The sequence below is a fragment of the Dreissena polymorpha genome, chromosome 6 (genome assembly GCF_020536995.1).
Source record: "Dreissena polymorpha isolate Duluth1 chromosome 6, UMN_Dpol_1.0, whole genome shotgun sequence".
Taxonomy (NCBI): domain Eukaryota; kingdom Metazoa; phylum Mollusca; class Bivalvia; order Myida; family Dreissenidae; genus Dreissena; species Dreissena polymorpha.
In genome coordinates this window covers 116637178-116657916 of record NC_068360.1, presented here as the reverse complement: position 1 = coordinate 116657916, position 20739 = coordinate 116637178, and the positions used below count along the sequence as shown (strand labels likewise).

Below are 20739 nucleotides of genomic sequence, written 5' to 3'. Positions count from 1 at the left end.
GAACTTTGCTATAAACTCCGCGTGCGTTTGTCTTTTACTCAGTTTGCCATCGAACTACGCCGTTCTTTGGTAACGGCACAACAAAAATACTCAGAAAAAGTAGAAAATACACCAAATATTATATTTTATGTTCAAACTGAATCCATTCTATTGATTGAACGCGGTAAATTTTTATCTTGTTATCGATTGGTTGAATAAGTCGTAAATTATAGAACAAGTTTACCAATTTTATTTTCAACCAATGGAAACGTCTTCTGTCCGTAACACCGATTTCTGCCTCAAAATGATGGTCGTGAAAGTAAAAGTACACTAAATGTGTTGTTTCTTCTGAATTTCCGGCTTTTTACCGTTCAACTGGTCTTAAGAACGCCGTAGTTCGAAGTCAAACTTAGTAAATGAAAAACATTCGTGGACTTTATAGCAATGTTCCTATTTTATTGCGAAAATCGCCTTCATTCATTAGTGACAGCTGGACGTCAGAAATTACACACTTTGATTTTGGGGTGCTATTTGTGAAACTTTTGGCTGTTTTGGACATACTTGGACGATTTTCATCAAATAAAAGGTGTTTTATTATAGATGGACGCTTCCTGCTGGCAACCACAACGACATATGTGTGCATTGTTTGATCTTTTAAGCTGTTGCATTGTGTTATTCAATACACCTGTGAAATCATCGTTGGGTACCTTTACTCTTATAATATATATAAGAACCAAATTTTTTTTTTCAAGTACCTGGGGTCAAGGCCGATCATTAAGCTCTCTATGCAAATCAACCAACCATATCATTATTAACGGTCGTATGCCCGGAGATAGAACAGGTAATTACACCTTCACCTCAGCACGTGGTCTTAGCGTAACCGATTATTTACTAACACACCACGATATATTCCTCGGGAATGTCATTCATGAATTTGAAATACTTGATTGGAGCGAATTCTCTGATCATGCTGCACCTTATTTTAGTTTTCAAACAGTAAGCAATATTAACTTACAAAGCAATAAAAAGGACACTAAACTACAATAATTAAAAATAATAATTGATAATGATAAGTCACAAGAATTTACTTCGTAAATAGATGAAAAAATGCATGTATTAAATACAATTTTTACTGAAATTAATGTTTATAATCAAATTAACACTCTAACGCAATATTTACACGAAAGTAGCGTTCAGATATTTGGAAAAGTATTTACAATTAATAACAATAAACAATCACATCCAAAAGCGCCAGAATGGTTTGATAATACTTGTAAAACTGCAAAATGCAACTTCCGTAATGCAAAAAATAACTTTAATAAGAATAAATCCAACACAAATAGACAACTATTTGTACATTATAGAACACGATATAACACTATTCGTAGAAAAGCAAAATATAGATATAAGAGGAGTGAAAGCACGCGGTTAAATAAAATTGCAAAAACACAACCAAAAATGTTTTGGAAAACACTTAAAAAATGTTATAAACCTAATAATAAAAATGCAGAGCATACAAATATTAACGAAATGTTCAATCACTTTAATAACTTAATCGGAAACGATGCATTCGATAATACAGATTTTGGTATAAATGAACAAAATTTAAACACACCACAAATCGAGACTGCACAGCTCGATTCGCCAATTACAGAGTCAGAAACATATCAAGCAGTTTTCAAGCAAAACAACGGCAAATCAAGTGGACCTGATAAAATTTCAACTGAAACAATTAAAACAGCATATAATTCTATAAAACCGTACTTAACAACTATATTCAATAACATTTTTGATACTGCACAATATCCTGAAAGCTGGGGAATGGGTTACATCACACCAATATTTAAAGGCGGTGATCCGAGCGATGCGAAAACTTATCGCGGAATAACATTAAATAATATTTTATCAAAGATATATTCCCGAGTACTATTAAACAGACTAACGAAATGGTGTGATGAAAATAAAATCATATCTGACTGTCAATTTGGTTACCAAAAGGGTAAGAGCACAGTCGACTGTATCTTTATACTTAACAGTATAATTAACAAAGTTCTAAACTCTGGTCAAAAATTATATTGCATTTGTATTGATTATGCTAAATGTTATGACAGTATAAATCGATCACTATTATGGCAACAATTAATCACCGAACGAATAAGCGCTAAAATGGCTTCAGCACTCAAAGCTATGTATTCATCAGTGAAATCAGCCGTCAGGTTAAACAATCAAACATCAGAATACATCAATTCACATGCTGGTGGGAAACAATGCGACCCATGCTCAAGCATCCTGTTCATGATGTTCGTTAATGACATCATTGAAAATATTGACTCTAATTCTGAAGGAATCATAACGATCAACGATATTAAATTCTTTTTATTATCTTATGCCGATGATCAAGTCCTATTTTCAACTTCTCCAACATCAACCCAACTAATGTTAAATGACGTTGAAAACTATTGCAATAAATACAAACTGAAAATCAATACGAGTAAAACAAAAGTTGTTATTTTCGAAAAAAATAGCCGACACACAAGTTTTAACTTGACGTTATATGGTGAGCCGTTAGAAATCGTCACACCATTCAAATATTTAGGTGTAACTTTATTCAAAAACGGAAACTGGTATAAAACAATAAAATCAATATCAGAACATGGTAACAGAGCGCTTCATCGATTTTACTCTGTTTTAAACCAATATGAATTCCCAACAAAAGAAAAATTAAATCTTTTTAGCTCATCTATTTTTTGAAAAAAAAAAATGAGCTATTGTCATCACCTTGGCGTCGGCGTCCGGTTAAGTTTTGCGTTTAAGTTCCACTTTTCTCAGAAAGTATCGATGCTATTGCATTCAAACTCGGTACACTTCATTACTATCATGAGGGGACTGGGCAGGCAAAGTTAGATAACTCTGGCGTGCATTTTGACAGAATTATGTGCCCTTTTTATACTTAGAAAATTGATAATTTTGGTTAAGTTTTGTGTTTAGGTCCATTTTATTCCTTAAGTATCAAAGCTATTGCTTTCATACTTGCAACACTTACTAACTATCATAAGGGGACTGTGCAGACAAAGTTATGTAACTCTGACTGGCATTTTGACAGAATTATGTGCCCTTTTTATACTTAGAAAATTGAAAATTTGGTTAAGTTTTGTGTTTAGGTCCACTTTATTCCTACAGTATCAAGGCTATTGCTTTCAAACTTCAAATACTTTCATGCTATAATGAGGTTACTGTACCTGGCAAGTTGAATTTTACCTTTACCTTTGAATGACCTTGACTCTCAAGGTCAAATTATTAAATTTTGCTAAAATTGCCATAACTTCTTTATTTATGATTAGATTTGATTGATACTTTGACAAAACTACTCTTATTGACATACCACAATAGACTCCACCCAAACCATCCCCCGTGCCCCCCCCGAATCCCTCCCCCCCAATTTTTTTTAAAGATCATCTCACAAATGACCACCACACCTTCACACTATACCCCCCCAATTTTTTTTTTAAAACGCAACTATTTATTTTTATTATTTTATGTTTGAAATACCGTCCAACCATCGCACCCAAGAATCCCCCCCACTCCCCCCTTTCCCCACCCGAATCCCCCCCCCTAATTTTTTTTTTGTAAGATCATCTCACAAATTTCCTCCATACCCCCCCACCTAAGCCCCCAATTTTTTATTTTTTGAAACGGTTAAAAAATCACAAATATTTATTTTTATTATTTTATGTTTGAAATACTGTCCAACCATCGCACCCAAGAATCCCCCCCCCCGATTTTTTTTTCGCATTTTTGGAAGATAATGTAATAAATTTCCACACCCCCACACTATACACCGCTCTTCACTCAACCCCTCCCTCCTTTGTGATTGAAAATGAGAGTCCGTTCACCTTTAAAAAGAAAATAGATGAGCGTTCTGCACCCGCAAGGCGGTGCTCTTGTTTAAAAATAGCACTAACTCAATTACGCCTATCATTACATAGATTAGAAATAGAACGAGGTCGATACCACAATATTCCTCGGGATAATAGGAAATGTAAATTTGTAATCTTAATGTCGTAGAAAGTGAATACCATTTCTTATTAATATGTCCAATATACAAAGATATTAGAAAAAACTTATTTAAAGGCATATTATCAAAGATGGCCAACATTATATAAGTTTGATTTATTTATGAAAACACAAAATAAAAAAGAAATCATTTATCGTTCAAAATACATTTATAATGCGAATTATTTACGGAATTTAGAATTTAGAAACAAATTAATTTATCTATGTATACTATTTTTCCCATAATTTGATTAGTAATAATCAATATGAATGTTAAAATGGAACTAATTATGTAGAACAATGTACTTTTTGTCTCATTATTTTATTAACAACTTTCATTATCGATGTTAGAAGAAAATATCCTATGTTATGAATCAGTAAAATATTTGTTAACTTCCTCCATTACATATTTTTTATAATTATTACCTAATTTCACAATAATTTTCATCCATGTCGTTACACTTGTGTATTATGTATAATTGTATAATGCATTTGGCTAAAAAGCAATTGTATGCTTAAGAGCTAATAAATGTTGTTGTTGTTGTTGTTGTTTGGTGAAGTTTTTGTATGTTTTGACAACTTCCTCAAAAAAATCTGATATCAACTTACCCTCCCTGGCCTCATGTACAAAATCTGACATTGAAATGCTATTTTTGTATTATGTCATAATTTTCATAAAAATGAGTTTTAGCTGTTTAACCACAATTCCTGTGGCAGGAAACAGCATAAACCATTTTTATGTTGTGTGCATATAACCATTTTCACTTTGCTACTGAGTGGGAAAGGATTAAACAAGTTTTCAGCGTCTTCAAACTGGTTCATTGATTATGTCATTAATGTTTTGGATACAATAAAATTAAAATGATTTACATATTCAAAATACGTTTTAAAAACAAGAACAACATAAATAAAACACACACATGCACGCATATTTAAAAACAAGGACAACAACAACACAATTTCATGATCATAGGATTATAAGTACGCACATATTAAGGGGATGAAATACGAACGTTTTAGAATCTTTAGGAATGCGGAGTATTTCACCCTAAATCGCTTACACTTCTAGTCTTCACGTCCCCCAAGTATATATAAAAAGCGTTCCTGTATATCTCCTTTCTTTAAAGCAGGGGACAGTATTTTAGAAATCGTGTTAGGGTTAATATAATGAACCATCTCTACAGCACTGGTGTGATAGCACATGTCTTAAAGCTTGCAAAAACAACACAAACAGTGAAATATAAGAATCCATAATCTAAATGAAGGCACTTAAAGCCACACGTCTGAAATGAAATACATGGCATAGTAAGTTTAAGTATAAATAAGAAACATATTTTATCTATGCCAATTAGAATATATCTGGTGGTTACAAGGTAGCAAATCCGTCTTTTTTTGCGCTTTAAAACATAGAAATAATCGCGTTTGTCGAAATGGACGTATATGTTTAGAAATCCTACTTTCGGCTTAAAAAAAATTCTTTTTAACTAGGCTATATATTTAATGACAAATTTTCCACACTTTCAAATTGCATCTTTATGTATTGATTAACATGTATTTCATTTCAAGGTGTGTGGCTTTAAAGCCACACACCTTGACATGAAATACATGGCATAATAAATTTAAGTTTAAATAAGAAACATATTGTATCTGTGCCAATTAGAATATATCTGGTGGTTACAGGGTAGAAATCCGTCTTTTTGCGCTTTAAAACTTAAAAAAAATTGCGTTTGTCGAAATGGACGTATACGTCTAGATATCCTACTTTCGGTTTTAAAAGCGGTACCGTTTGAAAAATAATAAATTACTTGCTAACTAGGCTATAGATTTAATTTTATCTATGCCAATTAGAATATATCAATTGGTTACAAGGTAGAAACTCGTCTTTTTTTGCGCTTTAAAACTTAAAAATAAACCGTTTGTCAAAATGGACGTATCGGTATAGAAATCCTACTTTCGGTTTTAAAATTAAAAAAATAAATACATTACTTGCTAACTAGGCTATAGATTAAACACGGACTCTAGATGAGAAAATATACGCTCCGTGGATTAAATGACAATTTTACACATTTTAAAATTGCATCTATATGTTTTAATTAATATGGATTTCATTTCAAGGTGTGTTGCTTTAAGTGAAACAAACTATTGTAAAAATAACATTATCAGCCAAGTACTGGTTTGATTTTTTATTATGTTGACACTTTCGTTAAGTTTTAATTAGTTTAAGTATACATTAACACAATTAGAATAACATGTATTTGCTTATAAGTCATATAGCAAAAACCATTCATTACCGTAACAAGTTATCAACACAAGTAATAGAAAAGTGTTCAGTAAAAGTCTTACTTTAAATTTACTAGAACCTGTGACAAACAGATCACTCAAGTTAAAGTCGCGAACAAACATTATCGACACCGAACAAAGCACGTGCAGATATAAAGCCTGGCATAAGTTCACGTGTCTTGTAAGTCTATCACCACGTGTCAAACACTATTCACTCGATGTAAAAACCAGAGTCTATCGCGATAACCGGTATATAAGCATCTGGAATCGCAATGCAAGGCAATTCAGGGACACAAACAATCAACAACTATACTTCAGAACTTGGCCATTGTATTTCTACACGATGGGGTTTGAATGTGAGGGTATGTAAATATTTTATTAAAATTTATTTTAAATTTAATGAAATAATTGTATTCAATTGTGGACATTTTTGCAACACAACTATAATATACGTAAGAGTTCCAACGCTGATAAACCAGATAAACACTGCAACGTATCTGCCATATTTAATGATTCCATGCATACTATAAATGATATGTCCAAAGCTTAACAATTGGCTAATTACTAATGATATCTGCCATATTTATTAATAATTCTCGATATTTCGTTGTTGATTATAAATAAAATACATCATATGCGCAATTATCTCGTTATGGTATTTTTATGGGCGAAAAACATTTAAAACTGCGAAAATTGTGAGAATATAACATTTTCAAATTATATGTGTGGTATTTAAAAGACAAGCATAGTTTACTAAATATGCGATGCGCTTATGACCATTTTTTTACATATATTTACAAGTAGACTTGCCGGCAATTTTATAAGTAATTCAGTTTGCATAGATTGAACTTTTTTATATTATAAAAATTTATTTTCAGATTTTTCTTCTGGCTACTCTTCCGGTAACGACTCGGATCACGTATCTGTGACGTCATATGATTCACTGACGACAAGTGTCACATCGTCGTCTGTGGACAGAGTATACCCACCTCAAACCAGTCTTTATCTCGAATCACAGTTTCAAAGTGCGCATGCGTTGTGTGAGGATATGCAAATAATCCTCGCGATGCCCGAGATGTGTGACGTCACGTTCCTAGTCGGAGCACGTGCAGTACCCGTTCACGGATTGAAAGCAGTTATGGCATCTAGAAGCAGGTACTTAGGTTACATCAACATAAAATACATTTTTAATCTGCACATGTCAATAAAATATAAATAATTGATAAATGAAATTAAAATAACTTAGTATTTCCTGCTATGTTTGTGTACTTCATATCTTCTTTTTTGTTTACAGAATTATGTTTGAGCTCATCCAAAAACACATACGCCTCCGAATAAGCGAGCAATCAAAAGTCACCAAAACTAAAAAGATCAAAGGCAAGTCCCTTGTCGGACTTTCTCAGCTTTCATCGGAGAAACTGAAGATCCCAATTACGAACTACGACGCCGAAGTGTTCCGATTGCTGGTTGAGTTCATTCATTGCGGGGAGGTCAACATTAATGAAGACACAGTTGCGGGTCTATTCTGCGGAGCAACTCAGTTTGAAATTCCGGAACTTTCCGGGGCCTGTCTGGATTTCGTTGAAAGATGTGTAAACCTGCGTCGCACGGAAAATATCCGATTCCACGCAGAGTGCTTCAAGTTTCATGCGGCCGCCAAGACACTTCTAGATAAGGTTTGATATATCTACAATACTTAAGTTATTTGAAATACACAAAAATATCATTAGCTTTTGTATTTAGCATACTCTTTGATATTTAACAAAAATGTCCTATCATTCTTGCATATAGTTGTTAGTAATAACACTTATCTGACTTGAACCACTTGAACATTTATCATTGACGTGATTTTGCTATACACGTTTTTTGTAGGTTTACCAAATTTCGGCTGAACGGTGTAACTTACTACGGAAAGAGACGTCAATTTTAAGATTTCATAACAAACCACACATGACGTCATCGACATTTCCCGGAGCGGATATGAACTGAAGTGAAGTCCTTGAAATCAGTGCCGGTGATCAGTACTTCTGGGTGTCACGCAGACGAAACTCAATTGTAACGTGTCCTCCATTGTGCAGAACTCTGCACGTGTTACATGCTGAAGATGGTTATCGTTGTTAGTGCATAATTGTTGTTTAATATTAGGTTTATAAAATAATAAATTAAACTCCACTATTGTGAAGATTCGTTTTAATTTGGAGTCATTTTAAAACATAATTATTGCTGATTATGAATGAATATTTAAGCATGGTTGTTTTTTGGAAAACTGGACTTAATGCATGTGTGTAAATGTCGTAACATATTAGTCTGTGCACTCCACACAGGCTATTCAGGGCAAACATATTACCCCGAGATTTGAATTTCGTATAGAAAAGACTTCTTACAAAAGAAGAATTCCCTAAAATCGGAAAGTCACGTCCCTAAAAAGACTGCGGTCTTCATAGGCTTTTCTGGGGCGACGCTTAATGAACATGCAATACGCCCAGTTTTTCCAGAACGAGGCTCATTAAATAGCGCAGCAAGTCAAGATACTTTCATTTACTATTCCAGTCAGTCCGATTATCTATGCTCTCAATCCGCTAATATCAACAAATTTCAGGCAAAAAACCATTTAATATATGTCTGTTAAAAAACGTTACAAATTCATCTACCAACAATTAATATAAACTATTTCATGTCAATACATTCTCAAGCTGTATGGCGCCAATAAGTGATTTAGGTAGCGGCAAATCTCGCGCGCTTTCTGTTATATTACCAGGCATAGATTTCCTAATCGCAAACATAGTCAAAATAAACAAACCCTGAACTGAACACGCCCTTTGCCGAAAGTAGTCCAACATGACTGGTTCGCTGTTGAACGAACTCGGCGGTGCTTGTGACCAGTCTGTAAAATATTTTACACGCGTGACATTATATCCGGAATCCGCTAATAAAATGGCGACCTCAAATGCGCCGATGTCAATAGCGAGGTGAAAGACGTCAGTGTTATAATCGAGTTCTCCACGAATCACTCGGCCTTTACGGTAGAGATCGCTCGGCCATTGGAGAAGGATTTTCATCATTCGGATATCCTTATGTCTCGTCGCGATCTGCAATGGCGTCACTCCGCAGTAAACTGCAAACACAACATGAGTTATTATTGATTTTTACTATGTTTTAGAAGCCCTTCCAACGTAAACTTTGAATTACATATTAATGTTGGTAATTTTACAATATTTTGGCGAAAATCCGTTAACAAATATCTCGACAGTATTAACATGGCAAGCTTGCACTTAATGATCGGACATCCGCTTGGTTGTTTCCTTCATTTGCATTCGGTTTCATTCGTGCATGTTTTGCATGAGTTTAGTGAGGTCTTAACTGAATACTTCGTAAGGAGTAATTCAATTGATTTAAATCGCTTTTCCATTTAGGAAAATAATGTATTCAACGTTACGGGATTACATTTTTGTATGTATATTTTTACAGTAAGGACCAGGTTAATATAATGGCGAGTTATATAACGTGATGTTATTATATTTTTTGTATTGATATGAAACTTTAAACGGAAACTATAAAAAGACACTAGATTGTTTTACTCAATCAATTGTTTAATAGTCGATATATTAGAAATGAATATTTAACGAGTTAAACAAACAACACAGCGCATACAATATTCAGGTGACATTTAGCGCTCATTTAAATTTTATTTGGCATAAATGTTTCTATGAAAAGTGAACAAATATAACGTTATCACACTGTTCCACTCACATCCGGCGTTCTGGTGCGCTCCATTGTTCAGGAAGTACTCTACGAGTTTGCTGTATCCGTACAAGGTTGCCATACAAAGGGCGTTACTGTGCTCGAACCGACACCGGTTCAGACTCGCACCTGACTTGTATGGAAAACATCAAGTTATCCCTACCCGCACATGTTAAAAGAGCACAAGCTAATCAATCGGTTTCAAATTTAATTTATATTGCTTTAAAGAAGCATGCCTTTAATCAGGAAGAAAACGCAGCCAATTTTCGCACACGTGTGATTCTTGTACAGTCAGGAATTATTTACTTGAATATCTAAATGTCATAGCAGGTGTTAACTAAGTGTCATCAAATTTAAACCAATATAAATGAACAAAAACTTGTCGCATCAATGATTGCATAACACGTCGCTTTGTACACAGTATACATGTACCTGAATAAGCAATATGCAGATAATCATGACGTCATCGTCCACGTCATTGCCTGTCGCCCTGTGATACCACAGCAGGGTGGTGATTGGACAGCGCCCCCCGTTGTCAAGCACGTTGGGATCGGACCCCGCGGATAGCAACGTCTCCACCACCTCCACGTGCTTGGTGATCATAGCGCACTGTGAGTAAAGTATCAACTTTACATTATAAATATTATCACATATATATGCGCATAGCTCACGGTCGAAATGTATCAACAGTACGTTATTTATCTTACCACATATACATGCCACAGAGATATATTAGGTATCGAGTGAGCTCGTATTGATTAAATATTTTAATACTTTTGAACATATTTATTTATATTGGCATATTATATATGCCTATATAAAAAACTTTATTTTCTAAAAGGTGATTTGTATGTGTTGAATAATTATTTTCAAATTATGTTTCACCTGCAAGGCTGTTCGAGCCTCCCGATAGCACTTCAGGTTTGGGTCGGCCCCTGATTCCACTAGAAGACGTACCATCTCAAGCATGACGTCAACCTCCAGGGATTTGTTGCCGCAGACGTGAATCAGTGGCGTCACTCCGTAATCGTTACGAACGTTGACGTCAGCGCCGTAACGTAACAGAACCTGGCGGGATTGGGATGCGGATGACATGTACACGTTTGGCATTTATCGTGTATGAACGTTTTAAATATCGTTTTATTTTTTATATTAATGTTTCTTTCCATGTTCGTTCTTGTGATAAAATAATATGGAAGTGAACATCCATGAGGATGTGAGAAATTTACCACACATAAGTAAATAAGATCAATAAATGTACACAGGGATAATATTGTTCAAGTGTAAACCTTTATATAATTATTATCTTCATTTTTACGACTTGGTTTACAGAGACACTCTCGAGCCGGATTCATAGGAAGAACTTGTACTTAGTGTCTTTAGAATGATTTTGGGAAAGTTCTCTGATCTGAGTAGGGTCGAACCGATCGCAAGGCGGACACATTATTCCTGACTTCACCGTAGATTTGTATTTTTTGGCAGTTTGTTGTACAATCTCAGATTGTTTTTCAGTTTAATACATTATTCTTAACGTTTCCACTGAAATCCTTATGGTGCAAAGATTGATTTACTGTAAAATAATTTATATTGCTTGGCCTGACATTTTGACGTTTTAAAATAAATTACTTTTTGGTGGATACGCCAGTTCGTGGATTTCTTTTATTGGAGAAATGAAGAGGAATTTGCGTCGGTCATTTTCCGATGTGTTTGTGTTACATTCGGGGATTTCCGGTCATTTTCCGATGTGTTTGTGTTACATTCGACATTCGGTGATTTTCGGTCATTTTCCGATGTGTTTGTGTTTGTGTTACATTCGAGGATTTCCGGTCATTTTCGGTTGTGTTTGTGTTAAATTGCTATCCACGAAAAAACCCACACAAACCAATAATGTCCATGTAATGAAATGTATCTGAACCAAACTTGAGACAGTCGATAGATCCCACGTTGTATAATCTAAACCCACCTCGAGACATTCTATAGATTCCACGTTGTATAATCTAAACCTACCTTGAGGCAGTCTATGGAGCCCACGTCGACGGCGATATGCAAGGCGCTCTTTCCGTACTTGTCTCCGATGTCCACAATGCCCGGGTCGTGCTGCAGGAGCAGCGCCGCGATGTCGTCATACTGGGTGATCATGCAGTACATAAGGGGCGTCTGGTACCACGTGTCGCGGATGTACAGATTGGCTCCCCTCTCTAGCAGAACCTGAAATACGTACCGCGTGTTCGGATCATGTATTTACACGTCAAACCATCATGATTCTAAATAGCGTCATCAACGTACTTATTGGAGTTGTTTTTTTAATGCACCGAACAATGGTGCAGAGCTTCTCTGGTTCTAGCATGCAGTGTTTAATAAGTTTTTTCACTGAGCTGGGGTATATCCGGGAAATGAAAATGAGTCTTGCTTTGGAAAAACGGGGCTTAAGGGATGTATGTAAAGTGTCGTCACAGATAAGCGTGTGTAGTGCGCATAGGCTTAACTGGGACGACATTTCCGTCTTTATGGTAGTTTTTGTTTAAAACAAGTCTTTTTAAACGAAAATATAGTTAAGGTGAAAGTGTCGTCCTTGAGTAGCCTGTAAGGGTTGCACGCGCTTATCTGGGCCGACATTTTACGTACATGCATTAAGACCCGAATTTGCAAAATCAAATTGACACGCTTGATATAGACGGTGAAGCTGGCTTTACACGGGATAAAGTAGCTTTAGATGCCAAGAAATATAAGTATAAATATTTTCCGGAATGTCTTTCTATATCGCTCTAATTTGAGTTCATGTTTCGTGGAAAGTTAACCTCTCAAACTTTCACGCCATTGTTTAAAATCATAAAAATATTATATGATTAGTTCGTTAATACTTGATATTAACACGTTTGGACATGACACGGCATGTTTTGAATATGCGTCGCGCTATGAGAAAACTGGGCTCAATACATGTCCGTTAAGTGTCGTCACAGGTCAGCCTGTGCAGTCCGTATATGCCAATTTGGGATGACACTCTACGCCGAGACTGGATTTTTGTTTATGAAAGACTTCGTTTTAACGAAAAATGCCAAAAACCTGGAAAACATCGTCCCTGATTAGCTTATGTGGATGGCACATGCTAATCTGGGGCGATACTTACCGCACATGCATTGAGCCCTGATTTCCACAGGGAGGTTAATACAAAATATTACCTTCACACAGTCGTATCTCCCCTTCTCACAGCACATGTGCAGGATGGACTTTGCGCTGATCAACGTCATGTCCTGGTAGTACTCATTGACGTCGGCGCCGGAGTCTATCAACTGACGTAACGTCGTCGGCTCGTTGTTCTGAACCGCCATGTACATCGCAGCGTCCATTGTGAGCAAAGTGTGTCTCACTCTGAAGGCAAATTCGTATTTTTTCAAACGGTAAGACCATTTGCTATTGGCTATAAAAACCACGAATCGAAAATGTGTATTGTTTCCAAGTTTGCACTTAGCCTGGTAATCCGAATAAATAGTGCATATTACTACGCTGCACTTAACAAGAACATGCCAAATAAGGAATATTTGTTTCCGCGTAAATAATGATGCTTTTAATTTCATTTCGATAGTTTATCAAGTTTTTGACGTAACACAGAAAAAAATCATGCCACAAAATTAGCGATCAGTCATGACAGACTATTTTTCGATTTTAACATGCGTCGAGATGCTATCTTGATATTCGTCGTCTGCAATATTTATAATGCACACACGAAGGATAAACAAAAAAACTAAAACCAGACGAGGTTCATACTTATATAACAGCACAAACTACTCACAACAATAAATACAAATTTAAATAAATAAAACGATGCATTCAGCATACAAGTTATGATTCAATCTAATACTATAAACGCAATAACATGCGGGTATCTATTAACTAAATATTATGGTTAGAAGAACGCGCGCGTGTAAATACTATGTTACATATTTATGACAAATTTATTCGCGTTCGTATGTGAATGATGCATATCGAGTTTATGATATTTCCTAATTTGCATTTGCGAACAGACTTACGCTACAGGGCGAGGTCATTCGTTCTCAAAATATATAATCCCTTTTGAAAAATTATACACGACGCAATTTATAACAGCGATCGAAAAGATATATAAAATAAAACAATTTAAAATAAAAATGTACAGAGTGTGTTAATATGTTTTACAATTTAATATTGTGAAGAAACAATCGAGCGTCAAAACTTTAAATCGCATACACCCCGAACGGCAGTCTGCTCATTTGCTTTTTAAGAACTGATTTCTCTACCAGAGGAAAATGGGATAATACAACACGGCCTATTGAACACGGGAAGAACGGCCTTCAAAACTTGCTTTAATTAAGCGGTGAATGGAAAACGATACATTAATGTAAATAACTTGTACATTTTGTACTACCTAATATGTAAATTCAATTTATTTTGTAGTTATCGTGTTTGTCTAACAAAACGCTGTATAGCTCATTTTTACTCTTGTACTATGTTTATGGTTTCATCCTCCAAATTGTATGTACAATTTAATAATTAAATTCAGTACATCCATCATTTATACATGTGTATATTTTTCGCGCAAAACCTTAATAATGTAGTTGTATATTTTGCAATTTGCAAAGACGTGTTTGTCGAATTTATTATATATATTCAAACAATTGACTAATCATTTATTAGTCGAACAAAACTCTTTATAACAGTTGCATATTTTGTTATTTGTTTAAAATCACTCAAAATGTATTATTATGTATGTGATAAACCTTACGCGATCAAGATTACATTTAGCTAAATGCAATTATTTTAACGTTGACATAAGTATATGTTGATTTATGACTAACTGTCTGTCTGTCAAAAATGTAAATAATAATGTAAATGTAAATTACTTTATTCAACGAACACTAACTTCATTAAATGTGAAACTACCATTCAACGGTAAAGCTTGAAAATTAATTTGTAAAAAAGGAGTAATTTCACGAGATAGGCATGATTTAAATCAGTTTTTGATTCATCTTAAAGACGTGTTAAGTTTTACTTAGTTTTTAGCCGATGTAATGTTGGAACTTATTTATTCGGGTCTATTTAGGAGTTATTTATCCAACATTCGATTACCTCATAAGAAATATCGAAAAATGGCTTAGGCAGCCATACCGATTTGTTTTAAATTAAACCATAAATCTAATGGTGCACGCCGGGTATGCGGATACTTTGATAACAGATGGCACTTCGATACCAGAAAACAACAAAAGCCACGCGCGAGAGATGATTTCTTCAGCTGTTTTGCATTTATGTTCTGTTCATTTGATTTTCAGACACGTAACATTGTTTGGTCGATTAATGGTATAGTACTTCGTATTGCGGAGCAAGAAATTCGTAAAAAAAGTGGATTATAAAACAATAGATAACATTTCATCGATTATCGTCATGAATATGATGATCAGTACGTATTTCAACAAAATAAAAATACTTGGAAATAAATCAAGAACGTGCCAACTAATCGTAATAAAATATTAATATGTCCATTAATGTTACAACATGTTAAATTTTAGTTGAATAACGTATTTGAAGAAATAAATATGTTTTAAGAGTCGGATGCCAAACTTTCATGGACGATTCTTTAACCGATCATCTCAAAGCCAATTGCACTTCGATTCCAGATAACTCGACACTTTTTCAGTCAGATATATGTAGGTGTATTGGCCGCTTTAAGACCCCTTGCTCCCCTTATCTAGAGTCCTGCTATAAGTTCAATTGAACACAGTCGTGTTGATCCACATGATCCGTTGTATTTTCAATTCTCTTAATCTCAATTTACCACTTAAAAAACGTTTATTATTTAGACAATTTTTTTCGGTCGTTACTTGAAATATATAACTTCAGAAATAAGCATTTGAATCTTATTTAACATTTGCACTTTAATAATATAAATTAATATTAATAAGATTTTTGAAAACGAACAACGCCATTGGTTATATTTACATGTGTATGTAATTACGTTATGCATAGATTTCCAATGTGTCGGGCTTGAGAGTGCAAATTGATTCGTACTTCAAAATGTTTGGTAAGAATGGCCATAATATACATATATGCATTTCAGGTAGAAGATAAAACTCGGTTATCAGAGTGCCCAATTTGTTGAAAGTCTCTGTTATCCGAAGTGTCTTATATCGGGGATCAAAGTATCCGCAACTTCATGAATACCACCTATTAAAACATGCTCTATCTTCGTTTATATTTCATTGAATATTATAAAAATGTCAGCGTTTGAAGCGCATGGATTACTCTACATGTTGAAATATCAAACCATTTTTTAAAATATTTTTTAAGTAGTTTTATTTTGTTGAAATGTTTACTGTTCATCCAGTTTATGCTGTTTTCCGACCGAATTTTCTACTTTTTTGGGGAAAATCTACCATTCTTCCGTGATGTTTTTCTTTGCAATAGAAAAGGATACACCATTTATAAACTCGGCCATTCGCCTTGTCTTAAAAACTTATCTTTATGATATAACTTAAAAAAACCTTGATGAACTTACCTCTCGCGATTGGCTTTTGTTGTTATCTGGTATCGAAGTGCCATCTGTTATCAAAGTATCCGCATACCCAACGTGATGGTGTTTATTTAATAAAAATCATATATAATCAAGAAATTGTTATCCTTATAGATACCGATCTTGCAGCACTAAAACGTGTAACAATTTGTCTTATAGACACATAATTATGAGAAGAATAATGGGTGAATATCCCAACAGTTTATATATGTTATATTTACAAGACTGGGTTTAAACGAAAATTATTCTCCATTGCACTAAACTCTTATTTCGTCTATGTTTTGGTACCATTTATTCCGACTGTCTTCCAGAGTGGTGTGTATTGTGCGCTGCATCTGTGTCACATATAGTTAGATCATACATATAAATGTCTATGTAATTTATCACGGCAAAGTTATTCGCAGGCTTATGTCCAAACCGACTTGTTGAAGGACCAAAAGTACATATTTTAACCCATTTATGCTTAGTGGACTATCCCATCCTTCTGAATTGGATCGATTTATTTCCAAAATTAGGGATGTCTAGTATGTTTTTTTATATATATTAAGAATATTTCTTACAGAAATTCCTTTAAGCAAACAGCGTAGACACAGATGAGACGCCGCATTATGCCAAGGCCTTTTTTCTAGACGCTAGGCATAAATGGGTTAATAGTTTGACTAATACTAATACTAGTGCAAACAAATAAATAAATACAAACAACTTGTTCACGTTAATATTTTAAACAAATGCAAGAATTCCACTAATTTCATGTGGCCGACGAGTTTTTTTCTCTATATTTCATGGAAACATGAAAACAATAACAACGTTGAAAACATAGCTTACACAGCTCAGCCGAACAAGAATGCATATGAGCCGTGCTCTGTGAAAATGGGGATTAAAGTGTGCTCAAAGTGTCGTCCCTGATTAGCATGTGCAGTCCGAACAGGCTTATCAGGGACGACACTTTCCGACTGTATGATATATTTTCGTTTTAAATAAAGTCTCTTCTTAGCAAAACTCATTTTTGGGCGGAAATTGTTGTATCTGATTAGCCCATGCGATCCACCCAGCCTAATCTGGGATGACACTTAAAGCACATGCAATAAACCCCCTTTTTCATAGAGCACGGTCCATATATTACATCCAAACAAATAATGACTTCCTTACTAACAATAGAAGAAATAATCCGTCTATTGTTTTAAAATAGTATATATTTGTTAGTCAAAACATTTTATTGCATTTAACAAATACACTAAAATAGGAGGTAAAATTGGAGTGAGTATTTGTTTTCCGCATATTTAACATACTTTTGACACCATACTGTCTAAACAACTGTTTCGTTCTGCAGTGTAGCGGTTATTGTCCCAATGCGAAATTATTTGTGAAATGATAATCTCACGTTACGTAACGGTAATGTACGGAATCCGGATAGTTCCATCTTTAATCTCGCCCTTCTTTCATCAAGGGCATCACTAGACACACGAAGCGATACTTGATCTTTTTCCTGACAGTCGCGGCGACACACGATATGTTTCTTGACAGTCGCAGCGACGCACGATATTTAACTCGATATATCGACTTTTGTGGCTACCTACAGCAGGTCGATATATCGAGTTAAAAATATCGTGTGTCGCCGAGACTGTCAGGAAAAAAGATCAAGTATCGCCGCGACTGTCAAGAAAAATATCAAGTATCGCTTCGTGTGTCTAGTGTCGCCCTTGATGAAAGAAGGGCGAGATTAAAGATGGCACTATCCGGATTCCGTAGTTATGTGACTTAATCTATTGATTCGTGCTATTTCTTCGTAGACCCCCACCTACCCCCAGTTACAAACAGCAGAAATCTATGGTATTTAACCTGGCTGGTCAATATGTTATGAAAACACCGTACTTTTACACATAGACATGAATAATACATTCAACATCAAAATTCAAGCAATGCCTTCAGAGCTCAGCATTCCGTTTATGTACAAAATATGTATTACAGAAACCGAATGTTGTGTTGAAGATTGCAATCACGTGGTCAAGGAACACTCGAATACAGTTTCCGCCACGCGGTCAAACAACAATGGCGGCCTAATTGTTCAGCATCCGCCGATTAGACGCATTTTCAGGTATTACTCGATTAATTTGACTGATTTGATCTGCAAAACACGCCACATGTCAATGCTTTATACCAACGAACTGATGTACATGTTAATACTATGATTCCTTCACAAAGTTGAACATTATTGAATTATATCATGGCATAATTATGTAACGACGCTGTAGACTTTCCATAGCTTCAGCGAACTGGCAAATTTAGTACTATAAAAGCGGCTGGCGAAAATTCCTTTAGCTTGTAAGTATTTAGCATGCACATTGCTGTAAACAAACTCATACAGAAAACAAACAGTCATAATATGAATGGTATATAACTAACGCTTACCTTGTATAACTGTTTCACGTAAGTACACAAACCACATCACTATGTTCCGAAATGCCTACCCAGATGAATTGTAAACAATACACATGTTATCTACGGACGCTCGATTGTGGCTTCTCTATCAATACAGATAAACAAAAACGCGCAGCTTGTCTGCAACACCAGCATCAACATATGCATAATTGAGACGCGTTTTGAGAAAACTGGGCATAATGTATGTGCGTAAAGCGTCGTCCCAGATTAGCCTGTTCAGTACGCACAGGCTTATCAGGGACAACACTTTCCGCTTTTATGGTATTTTTCGATAAAAGGAAGTCCCTTCTTACCGAAAATCTTGTTAACACGGAAAGTGTCGTCCCTGTTTAGCCTGGGACGACACTTTACGCACATGCATTAAGCACATTTTTTTCAGAACGAGGCTTAATTTCAAATTCCAAAACTAAAAAACACACAAAAACAATGGCAAATAATAGATCATTATTAATGTAGAATATATTACGCAATAAACTTATCTAGCAAATTGCTTTACGTTTACAATATAGAATGGAGGACAGAATGCGCTTCCATATTAACTTGATCTAAATAATTGGCACAAGGTCGGTAAGTGTTTACAGGCTTACCTGGAACACTGATAGACGTGTATTCATACACGCGCATCTTAGACACATGCCAGTGCATGTACACGTATTTAGATGAGTAAAGTAATAAGAAAAATCTGTACTTCTAACAAACAAGCACAGTAATATTTGCATGCTAAAATCAAAGCGATTAAGGCACCGAAGTTGTTCGCTATTGCATAATCTTAGACGCAACTCATTGTTTCAAACTTAGGTTATAGCTTTATTAAGCGCCAGTTTGAAATCAACAAAATCCATTCAAATTTATTAAGGGTGTGTCTTAACGAGATGTGTGTGTACTGTTTATGTCATTTATGTTATAGAGATAACAAAATAGCAACAACATTAACGTTTTTAGACGTTCTAAAATCATAGAAAGTATGATGGAAATGGTTAAGTGAGAACCAATATTAAAGAAAATGTGTAATCGCCATCATAATACATGAATATTGTAGGATCATCGAATACCTATCGCACTAAAAATATAATTTCATGAGGGACCTAATGAAAAAAATACAATAAGATGCTTGATGAAAATAAATGAAAAATAAATCTGCGAGCAATACGTTTTACTCACGTATTAGGTAGTCACGAAGACAGCCCTGTTGACCCATACTTTTTTGTTGATGTATTACGTGTAACTCTAGCAACAAGTCAACAAGTCTCTGACCTAAACATCAGTATAGAACACTAATGCGCTTTTGGCAAAGCTGTTTTAACCAGCTTGACCTTTACATAACGCCGACAGACACGAATGAATGTATTCGAATATGTCATATGCTGATTCGATATAAATCCCCTGAACCTGGCTACATCACTGTGTCTGTGCACAGTGTAAAAGCTGTAGCACTGTTCAGAGTAAGGAATTCCGGACTACTTTGTGCATGTTGAAACGATATAAATTGTGGACCAGTTACAATTACGCGTTAAAATCCATATCGCAGAATATCATGGTCTGTACTCGGTCACTAAATCGATCGGGGAAGACATAATTGATTATCGATAAACAAAGTTTTGCTTTCAAGATAAAAAAACACAAACTCGACCGAAATAGTATAGTGTCACAATAAGAGGAAAATCGTCTAATTATCTAACCACAAATGTTTGCCGTACTTGGTCAGC

The 20739-nt window shown here is 35.0% G+C and overlaps 3 protein-coding genes across 3 annotated transcripts; 1 reads left to right on the top strand and 2 right to left on the bottom strand.

Annotated features, from left to right (window-relative positions):
- Positions 1-6655: 6655 nt before the first annotated feature.
- LOC127836031 (serine-enriched protein-like) lies at positions 6656-7994 on the top strand. Its single transcript, XM_052362448.1, has 3 exons — positions 6656-6674; positions 7191-7467; positions 7607-7994. The coding sequence occupies exons 1-3, from the start codon at positions 6656-6658 to the stop codon at positions 7992-7994; spliced, it is 684 nt and encodes a 227-aa protein (XP_052218408.1).
- A 447-nt stretch (positions 7995-8441) lies between these two features.
- LOC127833833 (uncharacterized) lies at positions 8442-10169 on the bottom strand. The gene is made up of 2 exons (XM_052359316.1): positions 10063-10169; positions 8442-9427 (listed from the first exon to the last, which is right to left on the bottom strand). The coding sequence occupies exons 1-2, from the start codon at positions 10133-10135 to the stop codon at positions 8985-8987; spliced, it is 516 nt and encodes a 171-aa protein (XP_052215276.1). The 5' UTR covers positions 10136-10169; the 3' UTR covers positions 8442-8984.
- Positions 10170-10440: 271 nt separating this feature from the next.
- LOC127836030 (ankyrin-1-like) lies at positions 10441-19089 on the bottom strand. Its single transcript, XM_052362447.1, has 5 exons — positions 19004-19089; positions 13233-13422; positions 12061-12261; positions 10939-11121; positions 10441-10662 (listed from the first exon to the last, which is right to left on the bottom strand). Exons 2-5 carry the CDS (start codon positions 13398-13400, stop codon positions 10441-10443), a joined length of 774 nt encoding a protein of 257 aa, XP_052218407.1. The 5' UTR covers positions 13401-13422; positions 19004-19089.
- Positions 19090-20739: the final 1650 nt, after the last annotated feature.